This window comes from Sceloporus occidentalis, unplaced genomic scaffold (genome assembly GCF_023333645.1).
Source record: "Sceloporus occidentalis isolate IW3139 unplaced genomic scaffold, rSceOcc1.0.p SCAF_10, whole genome shotgun sequence".
NCBI classification, from domain to species: domain Eukaryota; kingdom Metazoa; phylum Chordata; class Lepidosauria; order Squamata; family Phrynosomatidae; genus Sceloporus; species Sceloporus occidentalis.
This window is the reverse complement of record NW_028316990.1, coordinates 22,304,041-22,320,747: the sequence shown is the minus strand read 5'-3', so window position 1 is coordinate 22,320,747 and position 16,707 is coordinate 22,304,041. Positions and strand designations below refer to the sequence as shown.

The window sequence follows — 16,707 nt, the reverse complement described above, 5'->3', positions numbered from 1 at the left end:
TGGGGCAGCCCCTACAGAAGGGAGCCAGGACTTGGTTGAGGCTGCGCTGGCAGGGCCCCTTTCTAACTAACCTCCACGTGAGCCTATGCAGGGCTGTTTGGGCTGTCTCTGCTTGGAGGGGACTTCTCCATTCAGCTAACAGGGTGCTCATTTTGGGGGAGGGGATAGTCTGGCAGGCTGAGCCCCTCTTGACACCAAGGTCTGGATCCCAAAACCTTGTTTCTTTCATGCCTTTCATTGCCCAAGCATCCTCTAAAAATGTTGCGGGTGAGTTGCCTGTATGGCTTTCTGAGGAGGGTAGCTCCCTTGCCCACTCAGTCACTGCGGTGGTGTAGCATGCACTTGTCTTTGCTGATTTGAACATGTGGTTTCTTCCCCCCCATCCTACTTTGTACAGGAAGGAGACAGAAGGATGAAGCTTCAGAACATGGTGAGGTTTCCTCTGATGGGCCTCGACATGACGCCTCATGTTGTCAAGCGGAGCCAGAGCAGCTGGAGCCTGCCATCTCACTGGTCTCCCTGGAGACGCCCCTATGGCCTGGGCAGGGACCCAGAAGACTTCATCTATGACCTGTACGCCGTGTGCAATCACCATGGCACCATGCAGGGTGGACACTATACAGGTGATGGATGTGTATGTGTGTGCCATGTGTTGTGTTGCCTTTTTCTCTGCCTTCTGGCCCACCTTTTTCCTCCTCTGATAAGAAGACCAGGTAGGCATTGGGATGTCCTATGCCTTGCTCAGAGAGACCTCCGGGGTGCAGGCCTGGACTGTGGTCCTCAGGCCATGGCCTCCATGCTGAAGGGACAATCCACTTCTCTGCCCCCAAGCCAGCTAAGAAGCTCTGTGCCTCCCCAGTTTTTGGCGGGCAGATGGGGGAATAGGAACTCTGTGGCCCAGACTGATTGGTGGAGGGTGGTTCCTGCATGCGCTTCCTGCTCCTGCAGGAACCCAATTTCTCAGACTGTAGCTTTCTCTTGCAGCTTACTGCAAGAATTCTGTTGACGGACTGTGGTACTGCTTCGATGACAGTGAGGTGCAGCAGCTGGCAGAGAATGAGGTGTGCAAGCAGACGGCCTACATCCTCTTCTACCAGAGGCGAACGGCCATTCCCTCCTGGTCAGCCAACAGCTCTGTGGCAGGTAAGGGCCCAGCAATGCCTCCCTGATGTTCTCTAGCTTCCCTGGTTGGATGGGCTGGGGGCTTCAGGGTACTGGGGTCTCTAGTTCAGAAAGGCACCTTATGCTGTGGGGAAAATTCCCAGATGGACAGAAGTGGTTTTGTCTGGCTGTTATGGACACCTGTTGGTGCTGTCTACTGAAAAGACCATAGGACCCAAAGGTCCACATGAAATTTGCACGTGCAAATTCCATATCTGTATGTCATATGCACATGTAGAAATGATTTCCCACCCAAGTCACTACAAGTCGTCTCTCAGGCAATCTGCATGCTGCCCAGGTCACCTGCTTGCCCATTTGTTGGGCCGGATCTTGTTCTCAGTTTCCCTTCAGTTAATTGCCTGGGCATGTCCTGTCTTTGTCTTCCCCTCACTTCAAAATCAAGGCATGGTGGGAGAAGTCTGTTACTATGAGGTCACTGATGGATTTTCTCTCCTATTACAGCTTTCTTTTTTTCTGTCTTGTAACTCACTGAGATTCTCTCTCTCTCTTCCCCCCATCCTGGCCAGATCTCCTTTAACTCTGTGCTTCTGGCCTGTCATTGGGCTGTGTGTGTGTAAAACTGCTAAATGTCCCTTCCTGCACCAGGTGCAAGCTGCAAAAAGACCCTGGTGCCCACACTGGCTGGTTGCAGCCTCTGCCCACTATTGGTAGCACCCTTTAGTTCTGGTAGCTGCTTTGTTCAGGCCATTTCCCACCTTGCGCAGAATGTTCTGCCTGCCCCAGTTGCCCTGTAAGGTCTTGGGGCTTGCCTTGCCATCCTCTCCTTTCACACCTGTTGTTTGAGCCCAGTACCCTTCTCCTTCTGCAGGCTCCACAAGCTCCTCATTGTGTGAGCACTGGGTGAGCCGGCTCCCAGGCAGCAAGCAGCCCAGCATTGCGTCAGCAGCCTCCTCACGCCGGACGTCCCTGGCTTCCCTCTCGGAATCTGTGGAACTGATGGGGGAGAGGAGTGAAGATGATGGTGGGTATGAGGGGCTTTGTGGGTGGAGGTAGGCTGGTACTCATGGGCTCTGGGTTTGCGAAGGCATGGGCAGGCTGAGCTCTTTTGCCTTGTTTCAAGGGTCTGGATTTCCCTGGGACAGCCCAGTCACTTGCCCTGGAAGGCGTAGGGAGGCAGGAGGATCCAGCAATCCATTGCTCAGCTCCTTGAGGAAGAAACATAATAAGCATATGAGTGACTTTGTTTGGGGGTAGGGGGGAGAGGGAGGAATGTGTGATGCCCAGAGTCAGCCAGTGCTTGTGGTCTCATGTCCCTTTGCTTCCCACAGGTGGTTTCTCAACGCGCCCATTTGTGAGGAGTGTTCAGCGCCAGAGCTTGTCTTCCAGATCCTCCGTGACCAGCCCCCTGGCCGTGAGTGAGAACGGGATCCGCCCCTCATGGTCACTCTCGGCCAAGCTGCAGATGCGCTCCAACTCCCCTTCACGGTTTTCAGGGGACTCTCCGGTTCACAGCTCAACTTCTACCCTGGAGCGGATTGGGGAATCCGTGGACGACAAAGTCTCCACCTCATGCTTTGGCAGCCTGAGGAGTCTCTCTGGTAGCCACTTTGAACCCAGCAATAGTGGTGGTGGCGGCCGCCAGGAGCACCGGACTCTTGGCCGGGCTCCTTTGGCGGTCATGGAGGGTGTCTTTAGAGATGAACCACCGGGTCGAAAATTGAGCAGTGGTGCGGACCCGTATGGCAAGATTGGCATGCAGGCTGAAAGGAATTGCCCTGCTCTGGATCCTTTTGATAACAACAATCAAATTGCCTTTGTGGATCAGAGTGATTCTGTCGAAAGCTCTCCAGTCAAGGAAGGGAGAAGTTTCACTGGGGTGTCAGTGTCCCCCGCAAAGTCAGAGGACATCTCCCAAAAGGCAGCTCCCTCCAAACACACCACAGAGCCAGACAAGAACTTCAGGAAAGGGAGGGCGGTCTTGTCCAGCCAGGATTCTCTGACGTCTCGCCAATCAGCAGTCTCACCCCCTCCCTCCAAAAGTGTGCCGAAGGGGTCGCGGTCCCGGAACAAGCTGGATTCCAGCCGGGCCAGAGGACGGCATGGCTCTCCTGCCTCTGGGCAGGGCAAGAAGGGGACAGGCTCAAAGGCCTACGATGGGTCCCCTGCCTCTCAGCAGAAGCAGAAGTCCATCTCCTACTCCTCTACTACCACCGCCACAACACGAAGGAACTCCTCGGGGTCATCCACACGGGGGCATGTGCCTGCCAGCAAAAGCAGGACTTCTGATCATAGCCTCAGCCGGGAGGGCTCCAAGCTGAGCCTGGGCTCAGACAAGACAAGTGCCACTGCCAGCTCGCGGACCAGCTCCCCGCGGATTGGCCAGTCGCGTGGCGAGGGTCGGGTGCCGGATGGCAAGCACGTGCGCAGCTCCTCCATGGCCAGCCTCCGTTCGCCCACCCCCGGGCCCCGTTCGAGCCTGAAGAGGGACAGCAAGTCAGAAGAGAAGGGGCTTTCCTTTTTCAAGTCTGCCCTACGCCAGAAGGAGACCCGCCGGTCAGCCGACCTGGGCAAGACCACTATGCTCTCGAAAAAGATGTTGGTCAGTTCCTCCAAGGCAGCGGGGAAAAACCTGCCCGAGGAGAAGCCAGAGAAAAGAGGGTCCCAGCTGCCCACACCCGCCTTCCCCAACGCTAGCCCCGCTGTGCCGAAAGACGCTTTGCCAGCCAAACATATCCTGAACCGGAAATCCAAGTCTTCCCCACTGGAGGCTGCCTCCCAGTCTCCTGGCCAGCCAGTTGCTGACCGAGGAGCCCCGCGCAAGCCCCCCGCCAGCACACCCTCACCTGCACGGCCCCCTTCAAAGTCTCAGTGATCCGCTGCCACCGCTGGGCTGGTTTCCCCTTCTGGCTTTTTGTTCCCTTATTTTATTTTTGGCTCATGTGCCTAATGTGTTGCAAGAAGTCGTTACTACTGTTCAAGCGCCTTTTGATTCCGCCATCATACCAAATACCTGCAGGGCAGCCGCAGCTGGTACTTGTTGTAGGCTTGGGTGGGGCGGGGTGGGGTGGGGTGGGGTGGCGGGTGGGGTAGGAGACCACCCCCACAGGATGTCATTGTCCCCCAACTCCTGCTGCTTCCCCACCAGCCCTACAGCGGAACTGCCGTCTGTGCAGAAGCAGCCTTTCTGGGGAGCCAAACCCCTTCAGTCCCCTCCCAGGAGTGACTTTGGCCCATGCCTGTGGCCATCTTGCTCTCTCTGGGGGTCTGCACTGAACTGCCACAGTTAGCTGTGAAAAGAAAGGCTGCGTTGTTGTCCTCCGTGGTCCTTCTGCCTCCCCCCACCTTGCATCCACCCCCATCTCCCCAGCTTCTTGAAGGGCAATATCTCAATGCTAATGTTGTTTCTCAGGTAAACGCTCAGCCAGTACTGGAAGGAACTGAAGACGCTGGGGAAAAGGTGCATTCTCTCTCATAGAGGGGTGTCTGTCTTTAGGTTTGTTTTTGTTCTTTTCTTTTTCATTACAGCAGATTTGTGTTGGTTTTTTTTTTGTTTTGTTTTGTTTTTTTGTCTTTTGTTTTGGTTGTTCTTTTTTAAAGCCTGGTCTTGTTTGCCTCCTTATCTGTTCTAGTGTCCATTCTAGGGTTGCACTGCTTAAGGGAGGGAAGGAGGGAGGGACCAGCCAACAGCTTGGGGGCCAGGAAGTGAGGGTCCCAAGCCTTGCGTGGTGTGTGTGTGTGTGTGTGTGTGTGTGTGTGTGTGTGTGTGTGTGTGTGTTGTGTGCCTTCTGCACCCTGCCCAGAGAGATGCTTGGCTCTCTGCACACAAACCTGCCCAGCTCGCCTTCTCCATGGTGGGTCTTCACAGCCAGCCATGTGGCTGTCTCCCTCGCTGAAGGGAAGGGGGCTAGTGTGGGGGTCCTAGCAGGAACTAGGCTTGTCCAAGTGTCTTCTCCTCACTCTTACTCATCCTCATCCACTTTCTCATGTATACTGTGTGGCTCTGGCAGTGGATCCCCACTGTGAGGCATACTCTTTGTGGGTGGTACTGCATTGCTGGCTGAACTCAGTGGTGTGTTCACATGCCTCCCCCCATAACCTCCATGTGGCTGTTGCCCTTGGGTCCCTCTGGGTGCTCTGAGCTCCTTCCTTCCTTCCTTCCTTCCTTCCTTAGCCACCTGCCTGCCTGCTTCAGTGGGGCTTGAGGGCATTCTCACATCAGCGCCTTCAAGAAGCTGCCTCTTTGCCCCTCTAATGGGTGTTGTGCTCCATCCCGAGGAGGCATGCCTTTGCCTCTGTCTTCCCGCTTGGCAGTTCTAGCTGAAAAGATCCAGGCCCTCCCCTCACCACGGTGCTCAGCCTGGCTCTCGGTGGCTCACCTCTCTTCACCTGGACTCAGCACGGCCCTTGCCCTGCGTCCTGGTCTCCCCAAGGGAGCCAGGAGAGCTCTTCTCTCTTAGTGCCCATGGGTGGTGCTTGCCCCTTGGGAGAGGCAGCTGGCCAAACGCCCACACTCTTTCCAGCCAGACTCCTTTTGGTAACATCTGCTTCCCCACACCCAAAGAAACCTAGGATTAGGAGCTCTTGGACTTTATTCTATCGGGTTCTTTGAAACAGGAATGTGCCAAGGTCTTTCAGCCAGGGAGAAGCAGCCAGTTCCCCCACCTGCACAAAAGCAATAGTCTTGCTTTGTCTCTCTGGTCCCCATGATTCTGAATGATGCAGAAGGCTAAAGAATCTGCAGCCTAGGGGACCTGTAGCTTTCTGGGTGCTGGTGGACTCTAGCTCCTATCAGCCCCTGCCAGCCTGGGCACCCTTGGCATAGAGGGGTGACAGGAGCAGGTGTTGGCCAGTGGCAGAGGGCCACCCATTCATAGAAAGAGGGGGCTAAATTTGCCTGTGTCAGGAGGGGGCTTGCTGTGGGCTCCCCTTCAGGGGTCTGCCTCTGCTCCTATTAAGTGCAGATGGAAAGCGGGGGGGGGGGGGTCTTGTCCAGCGCCTCTCCCTGTTGTGCCCACTTGTGTCTATAGGCCAGTAGATCTCATTTCATTTTGGTCTTGAGCAGAATGCTCTTCGGTGCTGAATTTTCCAAAAGACAGAGTTGTCGTCTCCCTTGGACACAATGCTTTCTTGATCCAGCATGAACCTATGGGAAGCTTGGTAGAAATCTTGGGGAGGGGCTGAAGGCAGGGAAGTCCCCAATCCATCCCCCTCTCAAACCCCTATTCAATTTCGCCCCCATGTGGCAGGGAACCAGGTATCTTTATTCCGCAGACAGTGGCCTGCCTGCCCTCTTTCTGGCTAGAGGAGAGTTGGCCTCCATCCTCCGGAAGTCACACACACCCACACACACCAGGGTTAGCTGTCTGGAGAGTCTTGCTTCCTATACAAATCCAAAGTACACCGTTAAGGAATTGTATGCTGATGGGAGTCCGCCAACAAATCCCAAGTGCTGTAGGCTCTATTTCAGAGGAAGGAATTGGAAAAACTCTCTGAGGATTTCTTGCCTAAGAAAACCTTATGACATTCATGGGGTCAGCATCAGTCAGCAGGTGACTTGAAGGCACATAGACACACACAGACACACACGTACATATGTAAGCTGAGCAGCACCTTTGCATCATCTGTATTTGACTGATAAGATGGTGCCCACAGCAGCCTCTCCTTTTGTAACCATGGCAAGGAAGCATCTCACGTTAGCTTAGGTCTTTCCAATGTATGTGTGGCTCAACACAGTGGCGTTGGACAGGTTGCTTAGATGGTGATCCCCCTGTCCCTGGCTTCTTGGCCTCAGCTGAACTTCTACGCATGGCCAGCCATTGTTCCCCCTGCCCTGAAACCCACTGGAGGCCAGTATGCATGGGGCTGCCCTCTTGCCCCCCTCCATCCCAGCGCATGCCCCTGTTAACTATGCAATCAGCTCTCCCAAAGCCCAAGCAGGCCTTGCATTCCAGGTACCCGGTGTTGGGAGCAGAGTGCTCTGCCATCCCTTGGAGGACCTCTCCCCCTACCCCAGCAGGCCCTGGTTTTTCACTTCTGTTGGCTTTTGCTTCTTGCACGCAAGGAGATTCATTCTTTGCTAGTCACTCAACTCAGTTCTTAAACCAGAGGCAAGGGGTTCTGGCAGGAACCCCAAAATCTTGGTGCAGCTCCTAGTTGACTTTTCTTCTGCAGCCACCTCTGCCCTGGGTCTTTTGAGGCAGCAAAGAGGGGCTTCCTTTCCCCACCTGGCATTGGTCCTCCTGCTCCAAAGGGGTCTTGCTTGAGAGGTTGGGAACCCCTCTTCTAGGGAAGGAGGCCAGCGTGGGGCTTGTGTTGCCAAATGCTCAGAGGCCATGAGATAAGGAGCTGGCCCTCCCAGCCATGGTTCCTGGGCACAGAGGTCCTGTGCCCCTTGGCCATCCTGGCAGCTCCTCCTCGCTGCAATCTGGAATTCCTTTTTCCTTTCAGAGGCTACTTCAAGGCATATCCGTGGCAGTCCTCCTCTTATTGCCATCCTTTGCCTATTAATCCGCCACAATTTGTCAGGGGCCAACCTTTATTTGCAAAGGCTACTGAAATTTCATTTTAACCTGTGGTGAGATGAAAGTACGATGTTGTTTTTCTTAATTAAAAAAAAGAACAACCATTGGCAGCGAGAGTTGCATTTAGCAGAACCAAGGATGAAATGGAAATGTGATGCCTTTTGGCTGTGTTGCTGCTTGGTGGCATCCATAGCCCTGATTTGGGGGGCTGCATTGATTAAGGAATTTGGAGACCTTTCCAGGTGTTAAGAGCGCAGCACCCTCCGCCCCTGAAGGCTTGCCAGAACTGGGAGCCTTCAGAGAACCCATTGCAGAGGCTGCTTACCAGTTGTGCCTCACCTTTGGCTAAAACTGAATTTCCAGTCCCCTTCTTGAGACGGTGAGCCTCGAACCCCAGAGTCTCCCGTCCATCTGAGGAGGACCTGCATGTTTTGGGGTCCTCGTCCCCCTGCCCCTCACATCCCTTTGATATCACTATCAAAATTTCAGTGTTTTTTAACTCTACAATACTCTGGGAGGGAGGCTGTGTCTCTTCTTGGGGTGGATCCATTGTACCATAAAGAGGGTTTTAACTTATTTGAGGGCAAGTGCATGAGACTGTGTCAATGCCTTTTATTTATTTGTATGCACTTTTAATATGCAGAATTTATATTTTTATGTTTTAAAAAAATCATTTCCTTTCAGAAAGAGGAGTTTGGATACAAGGTATTGGATGATCAAAAGTGGAAAATGTAATAAAAGTACAATAAATTTATTACAAGTCAACAAATGTGTGTGGATGAATTTTCCACCAGGTGCCGGCACACGCTGGCTGGGCCTGTCGCTTCTTTCCAGAAGAGAAAGATGCTTTGCTTTGGCTTTCAGCCACCCCTAGGAAGCCAATTTGGGGGATTAGGAATCATGATTCAAGAGTGGTTTGCCAAGGGCTAGTGTGGCTGCTTGGGGCCAAGGAGCTTTCTCCATGTGTGGACTGGCAGAGACCCTCCATCCACTGTGCCTTGCCCTGTGGTCAGTTTCCCTGAGTGTCGGTTCGTTTCTCTGAAGGTTAATGGACGCACCTGGCATTGATTCTGTACTTTGATACATTTTGAGCACTTGAGCTGTTTTCTCCCAGCCCTGGCAAGGTTTTTAAGTCACAGGCAGGGTGGGGATCTCTTAGGGATGGTTTAACTGGATTCCTGTACTGGCGGCAGAGGAAGGACTAGGAGGCCCCCGGGATCCTTTTCAGTTCTAGGATTCTATGAAATCAGAACTGCTGAAAAGTAGTAGACAAGATTTTTAGCTCCCCAGGGTTTGAGAAGAAACAGAAAAATAGAAAGGAAGTTTGGAATGATGAGAAGGGACTTATAACCATGGAAGGAAGTTCGAAGTGGTGACATGGGATTTATAACCAAAAGCTCCTGCTTAATTCAGAAGTGGAAGAATGGGAACGCTTCCTACTTTCTGATGAATCCACTGGTCAGGATAGAGGCTGTTCTGTTATTTCTAGCATTTTCATCCTTCTTTCCTAATAGAAAAAAGTTCTCACCCGGTTTTCTCTCTCTTGTAGTGGTGTTTTAGCAGGAGTGGACTATGAAAATGAGCTCTCCAAGTCTGGTGCGTTGCCGCTTGCTCCTTCCTTCACCTTAGCTGCAACCACAAAATGGAGATGAGCCCCTCCAGCCCTGGTTTTATTTCCAGCCCCTCCTGCCTCCCCCTCTTTTATCCATCATAGGAAAACAGTCGTGATGGATGTCATATTAAAGTGCAAGGCCATCATTTATTTATAGGTGATTGGATTACAGCTATATTAATCCTGACTTGGGCTGTGCCAAATTAGAGGTAATATAGTTTTACTGTTTATCAGAGTGGCCAATATTTTTCCAATTTTGGTGGAGTTTTATGGCTCCTTTATGGGAGCAGGAGCCATTTTGGGTAGAACAGGAAGAGCATTGAGTGGGCAGTTGAGGGCATTAATCTGTTCCGGATTGCGTCTTGGGTTGGCACTTGTGTCTTCCAGGTGTGTGTGTGTGTCAGAGACATGAAGAGCAGAGAATCAATCTAGGTCGCTGGAGAAGGTGAAGGATCCCCAGGCAATAGGGTAGGTGAACTGGCTGCATTGGGGGCCTGGATCAGGACTGGATTGTGTCCAGATGGCATTCAACATTTCCAGGTTAGTGCTGGGATTGTGCCTAAGAACAGGGGCACCTCAGTACTGGAAGGATTCCTGTTTCTTCCCAGTATTTGGTTGGAGTATTTATACCCCGCTCTTCAGCCACAAAGGCTCTCAGAGTAGCTTACAAATGAGATGAGAATTAATTGTGTCTCTGTTGGTGTGCTGGCACAGTTCCTGGACTGGTTTGCAGGACATCTGGTCATGGACTGCCCTGGGCCTGACTTAGAGGCAGAGTCAGAGGACTCAGACCCAGAAGACATGGAAGAGGAGGAGGCTGAGACGGGGCAGATCTGGGGCTGCCTGGATCCGCAGTCTCAGGAGGCTCAACATGAAGTTGCAGGGGGAGAAATGGACTCTATGGAGTCTAGGCTGCAGGTACTAGGACCTCTGGAACCAAGGCAGGTCAAGGAGCCTCCAGTTAGGAGAGCTAATAGGTTTCAGCTGAGAGAAGCAGAGGCTTTTTAAAAGACCTCCAGCTGCAGAGGTTCTTTGCAGCCAAGTCTTGCAGCTTTGTTCCTCCTTGCTCATGCATCCATGACTCTGGTTATCTGACCTCTGGACTTGCCTTGTGATTGTGCTCTTGCCTCTGCCCTTTGCTGTGGCTGACTGGCTGGCATTGTGTGGCCTTTGGCCTGCTCTGGGCTGTTCCTTGGTATACTCACCTGCTGTGTTGCTCTCAGGAGAGATAGGCAGGACACATCCTTCCTGGTGGTGCAAGACCCCTGAGAATCCCATCCCAGCAGGACTGGACAACAGGGCAACAGACCATTAGCAAGACTGCTTTTTTTTAGGCCAGCCCAAACCTCCTCCAAATGAGGCTAGACTGTAATGTCCAGCAGCCCCAGCCAGCTGGCATAGCCAATGGTAAGGACTGCTGGAGAGCGCAGCCTTGCAGCATTTGGAAAACACATGATGGCCACCCATGAAGGCTAGTTGCCCACAGGTCAAGTGATCCAACAGGTAGGTGGGCTCTTGGCTGGCAGGTGGGCGGACTTCCCTCCCAGAGGCTGAGCTGTGATCATCTCCTCCAAAACCTACTTGCTATTTCTCTGTGTGTGCATGTGTATACACGTGTGGCTTTAAACAGAGGTCAGATGGGCATCTTTTAGGAGTGCTGAAGTTGTTTCTTCCTGCAAGGGGTATCCCTTGGGGTCCCTTCCAACCCTCCTGGATTCTGTGCCAGTTGCCCAGTGGACTGGCAGTGCCCACTCTGCCCCTACCTTCCCTGGTGCCCTTCTTGGTCTTCCTGGCATGCCCTCCTCTAGCCATGCGGCTGCCACCATCCTTGCCATCTCTCTGTGATTCAGTGCAGGGCCATGGGGGGGGGGGGGGTCCAGGGAGGTGGCCTATCCATTCTCCTGCATTTAGAGGCTGCCAGAGCCACCCCGGGCTCTTAAATCCTCCCCTAATTAGCGCCCCTCTTTCTCTCCCTCAGCACTTTCCTCCTCGGCTGGCTATCGATTCCTCTTCCAGAGGCGGAGGACCAAGTGCTGACAATTTATGGGAACATAAAACCTTCCTCCTGCCTCCCAGCAAAAGTGGCAATTCCTTGGAACAAATGGGCTGCTGCCAGCCTAATGGGATTCCAGGAGAAGAGGCATTCCCTGGGCCTCCTTCAAAGGATGCCGGAGGGCAAGGGAGGTAAAGACTTTGGATCTCAGTGCCAGGAGAGAGGGAAATCAACCATAAGATAAGACCCTGGCAAGCTTTTGGAAAGCCAGGTGGGAATCCATAATTTTTGTACTTTGGTTTTCAAGGTCCGATGGCTCCTTCCTGTCCACAAACAGGGCCTTGGATCCCCCCCCCCAATCACAGAGTCCTGCAGCTTCCAAGGAGGGAAAAGCAACCAGTTTGGGGGGCATCCTGGGTCCTTTTAAACAATGTCCCCAAAGTGCTGGAGGGACCTAGATGGAAGGCCACCATCTCCAAGAGAAGCAGCGTCTTGGACACCCTAAAAAGCAGCCCAGAAACAGTAGGGGGGGCCTGTCCTGCCTTCCCAGGCTGGCTTCCCAAGGGTGGGCTTGGGAGAAGCAAAGGAGACCCCAGGCCCTTTCTCCCCACCCTGCCCCAATGTTCCAGCCTCCTGGCCAGCCCCACAGAGGAGGGCCGAGTGACCCCACTGCCTCGTGAGGAACTTGGCTTGTTTGATAAATAAGAGAGAGGGCCATCAATATTCCATAAGGCAAAAGGACTGCAGTGCATTAAAAAATGATGAGGCGGCTGCTTCGAGCCTCCCCCCACCCACCCACCATCCTGCCTGCACTCGAGGGAGGAGTGTTCAAAACAGAGCGTCAGCAGCCCTTGACAGTGGCATTTGTCACAAGGCTGATAAATAGTTCTGAGAAATGCTCAATATGTTCAAGACCCATCTTCCATCCCCAAGAGGAGCAGCCATGGAGATTGTGGGAATCAAAAGACAAGCCAGAAGGAAGGAAGGAAGGAAGGAAGGAAGGAAGGAAGGAAGGAAGACTTGGGCAAGGAACCCTCGCCAACAGGGATTTCACAAGGGTGGCACTAACGAGGGTGTCAGGTCCGGGTTTTAGTCCTAAGCTAACCAAAGTGCTGGCTCTATTTGGAGGAGGAGGAGGAGGAGGAGAAAGAGGGGTTCAGGCAATCTGGATAGCTCTGTTAAAAGTTCACACTAGAGCCTGGTGTGAAGTGGTGATTTAAGCACTGGACTAGAACTCTGGAGACCAGGGTTCGAATCTGCATTTGGCCATGGAGACCCACTGGGGGACCTTGAGTTGCTGTGCCTTTTGCCCATTCCTTTGGAGGCTTCATCTAAAAGCTAGAAGTTTAGGGTCAGAAAGAAGGATAATTTCATAGGAGGGGAGAATCCCCATCTGGGGGCAATCGAGGCATAATGCCACACGCAAAGAGGTGTGCTATGCAAATCCAGGGTCTGATCTTGGCTGTGCTCCCCAGCACCAAAGTGGCAACTGGCTTTTCTGGGCAAGGAAAGCTCTGGCTTGCACTTCCAGGGGCCTCTAGTATGTTTGGGGCAATCCCAATAAACACAGCAGTCCTTGGAGGCCTGGCTTTGCCTCCTGCAAACAGCCGGGTTTCCACCTGTGAGCATTTTTAATATTTGCTCCTTGATTTATCTCTGGTCATGAGCTGATGATATACTCTCCTTCTTCAGGAATATAGATTGTCTGCTAAGGCCGAGCGAACGTGGGCAGAAAAGAGGCTTGCAAGTGACCTACGGCCCGATAGCAACACATTTAATTACGTTTGATGGAGAGGGTCGGTGGCCTCCAAAGCCATTGGAGAGCCAGTTGGTAGCAGGGCCATCATCCATCTCAGAGAGCCCCGGGCAGCCAATGGGAAACCTTTCTCTGAGGGTCTTTCTTTAGAGCTACGTTGTAGGAACCCCCTGACCCTCCTTTGGTCCCTGAGATGGCCACAACCCATTCCCTGTGATGCCATTGTTGGGTGGCATCTTCCTTATGAAATGCCCCTGCGGAGGCTCAGGGACTGACAGCAAGAGGTGCTGGGGCTACAAAATGGCTGGCACTCTGGGCCTAGCCCTCTTGTGGCCTTTGGCTCTGCCCATGGGCACATTGTGTCCCCTCTCCAAGCACTTCCTTGGGATGAAATCTGGCTCTCCATGTGAAAGATACCCCCCAACCTTGCCCAAGAGGTCTGTGGGTGGTGATGGTGGGTGTTCTGGAGTGGACCCTCAAGCGCTTGGGCTCAGGATGGTCCCTGTGTGTGGCGGGCATTGCCAAGCCATTTTCCCTATCTCTGTTGGTCTGTAGGGGAAGAGGGAATGCCAGTCTCTCTGGAATCATAGGATCCTAGAGTTGGAAAGGGCCATCCTCTGCAACCCCCTTCTTCTGCCATGCAGGAAGGCACCATCCAAGCCCTCGCTGGGAGAGATGGCCGTCCAGCCTCTGCTCAAAAACAGCCTCCAAAGAAGGGGACTCCACCACCCTCCATTGAGACAGCAACGTATTTCCTAAGGCCGGGGTAGGACTGCTGGGTTATAGTAGAGGACATTGCCAGCACTTGGAACTGTGTCTGAAAAGGGGCAGGGAGTGAGTGAAGCTCTCTGAACAAGTGAGCCCCATGGTCCTTGGACTGGCAAAGTTCCCCAAATGCTTTTCAGAGGCCTAGTTGCCCAAGGGGTGCCAGCGTGGGCCATCTCCGTGCCAGAGAGAGGCAGAAGCACCAGGGCTGGCCACGTCCTCTCTCTGGCTGGGCCACATGAAGCCCACCTGTGGCTGCCCACTCCAGCCTCCCAAATGCCGTTATTTGAGATCATGGTCCCCCCAGCCATGTTGCAGAGAGAGGGGTGGACATTATTTTGCAGTGGGTTTTTTTGGCTGTGCAGGTGAGGCCACGTTTATCTAGCAAGCTTCCAAATGAAAACCAGCATTTGGACTTATTGCTTTCCCACTGGAAATTTGATTACATTTTTCTGGCACTGTAAATCTGCCTCTTTTTGTGCAATGTTATTATTAAAGCCGCCATTGAGTTTCTGTGGCGGTGGCTGGGGGGGCGTTTGGAGGGGGGCGGAGGAGCGATACGTAAAATTTCAATCCTGGCTCTGACATTCCAGGAAGTTAAAAAGCAATTACAGTGTGTGCTTTGCCTCAGGACAGGATGAATCACGGAGCACAGCCGCTCCGCCAGAAGAAATTAAAGGCTGGCGCAACAGCATGGCGGCTGGGGGGGGAGTACATTACGCCAAGAATCAAAGGTCAATTAAAGTAGAATTTAATCTGTTTTATTTTTAATATTTTTGCTTACATCCCCGTCCCTTCCCAAGTGAGCAAAATAAACCTCCACTGCTATTTATTTGCTGAGTAATAAATCTACTCTTGAGTTTGTTGCTGAAACATTGCCCTGATGAAATTCCCCACTGATCGTCTCCATGAATCTCCCCACAACAAGGCCCCTGCGCCAAGGCCCCTTTTCGGGGTGTGTGTGTACAAATGGGATTATTAGGGCTCTTGTGGGTTGTGGTGGGGATCAAGGGCTGACCCACACACACAACACCCGCCAGCCCCATGTTTCCTGGGGAAAGAAATCAGGAGTACTTGGGGAGAGAGCTTTAGGGAGAGAGGATGACAGGTGCTGCTCCTGGGATTGGTCCTGCCAGCTTCATTTTAACAAAGCAGAAAAGCAAGGCCATCTTTGGATATCTGGATGCTTTGGATGCCACAGAGCCAGCTTGTTTTCTGCTGCCCCAGAGAAGCAATGGGTTCAAATGACAAGGAAAAAGATTCAACCTCAACATGAGGAAGAACTGCTTGACTCTCAGAGAGTGGAAATGACTGATGCCTCAGTGGATGAAGGTGGGCTCTCCTCCTCCGGAGGTCTTCGGACTGAGGTTGGATGGCATCTTTCAGGAGTGCATTGCTGCGTTGGACCACAATTCTGGAGATCAGGATCTGGTTTCTTGCTCAGCCATGGGAACCACTGGGTGATCTTGGATGAGTCACACACTCTCAGCTCCAGAAAACCCAGTGACAGGCTTGCCTTAGCATTGCCAAAAATCGGAAACAACTCAAAGACACAACAACAACAACAACAACAACAACAACAAATGGCAGAATGGAGTTGGATTAGCTAGCCGTCGGGATCCCTTCCAACGCTGTGGTTCTGGGATGGAAGGCCCTTTGTACCCAGCCCAAAAAAGACGGCCAGATGGCTGCGCACAGCATCCGCAGTCCCTCAAGGCCTTGGGGCCCGATCCCCTGGGGCTGTCCATAGAGGAGAACTATTCCTTCTGTGCCAGCCACAAGTGTCCTGCTTGCAACAGAATCCCCACCACTGGAGGTTTTGCAGCAGAGGTGGGGCAGCCACTTCTCCCCAGTGCTCTGGCGGCATGGAGGCTTTGTAGGATCCCTTCCAATGCCAGGGATCGGAGAAGCGAGCGGGAGGCAGGTCTACTGGGAAGCATCTCTGAGGAGCCTCAGCAGACCAGACTCCATTGACTGACTGACTGACCTGAGCCCCAGAAGCCCCACTTTGCCAACACCCTCCTTCTGCCCCTCTCCTTCCCCCTCCGGCTGCCCTGCGCCTAAACTTCTAGCTTTTAGAGTGTGGGGCCACGGACGGATGGGCAGCTGCTGGTGTGTTTGTAGGTCTCTCTGGTTGCAGTCTAGCATCATTAGTTATGCCAAACACTCTCGCAGCATCCGTTGGGCTAATGGCTGGCTGGAGGTCACTCAGTAATAAAGAGAGATGGGGGGGCGATCTGGGGGTGGCATTTGTGTGTGTGGAAATAAAAACAAAAACTGGCATTAGTTTGCTCACACTGATCCATTCCTCGGCAATGTGTTGTGAGAGGGAAGCCATGAGGGAGGGGTGACAGAGAAAGAGACAAAGAGAGTTGTGGTGGGATTTGTGCCTCTTAAGGACCCCTTTGAGTGTCCAAAGAGTGGAGGGGACCCATAGAGATTATCCATCTGCTACTTCCATTTCTTAACCTTTGACTTCACAGCTGTGCAACAAGTGTCCAGAGATTCTTATTTGGCACAATGCATTTCTCTTTTACACTTCCCCCTTTCCTTTCTCTTTCCTTTTTCCTTCTTATTGTTAAATTGCTATGAAATATTACAATTCATTTAAAAAAAATTATGACCACATTCTGGATAATTAGGAATAAACCAGTACACTTATTTCAGGCAACATTTTGGATTCCAGCACAGAGTCTGGTGAATTAAGCATTTGCTAGTCCATTTGCTTTGGGGGAGAATACTTAACAACTGAGCCCAAGTCCTTAGTGGATCCTCCTTCCCTTGCCTGGGGGGGTCCATTGTTAGGGTGTGGAAAGACACGCTGTGTCCACCACAACCACCTGCAGAGTTGAACCACGTCGACAGGACGCCAGGAAGAAGGAATCTGAAGAGATGTCTGCAAAGGTATTCAGGCCAAGAAGGAAAATATTCCTTCACC

General features: G+C 52.5%; 1 protein-coding gene across 1 annotated transcript in view; it reads left to right on the top strand.

Moving 5' to 3' along the window:
* USP31 (ubiquitin specific peptidase 31) overlaps positions 1-8,412 on the top strand; it is a 29,823-nt gene extending 21,411 nt beyond the window's left edge. Inside the window, exons 13-17 of the mRNA XM_089539697.1 lie at positions 398-623; positions 985-1,143; positions 1,991-2,143; positions 2,451-4,152; positions 4,532-8,412. Coding sequence (XP_089395823.1) covers positions 398-623; positions 985-1,143; positions 1,991-2,143; positions 2,451-3,994 — 2,082 coding nt within the window. The 3' untranslated portion in view covers positions 3,995-4,152; positions 4,532-8,412. The remainder of the gene's footprint in view (positions 1-397; positions 624-984; positions 1,144-1,990; positions 2,144-2,450; positions 4,153-4,531) is intronic.
* The last annotated feature ends 8,295 nt before the right edge of the window (positions 8,413-16,707 follow it).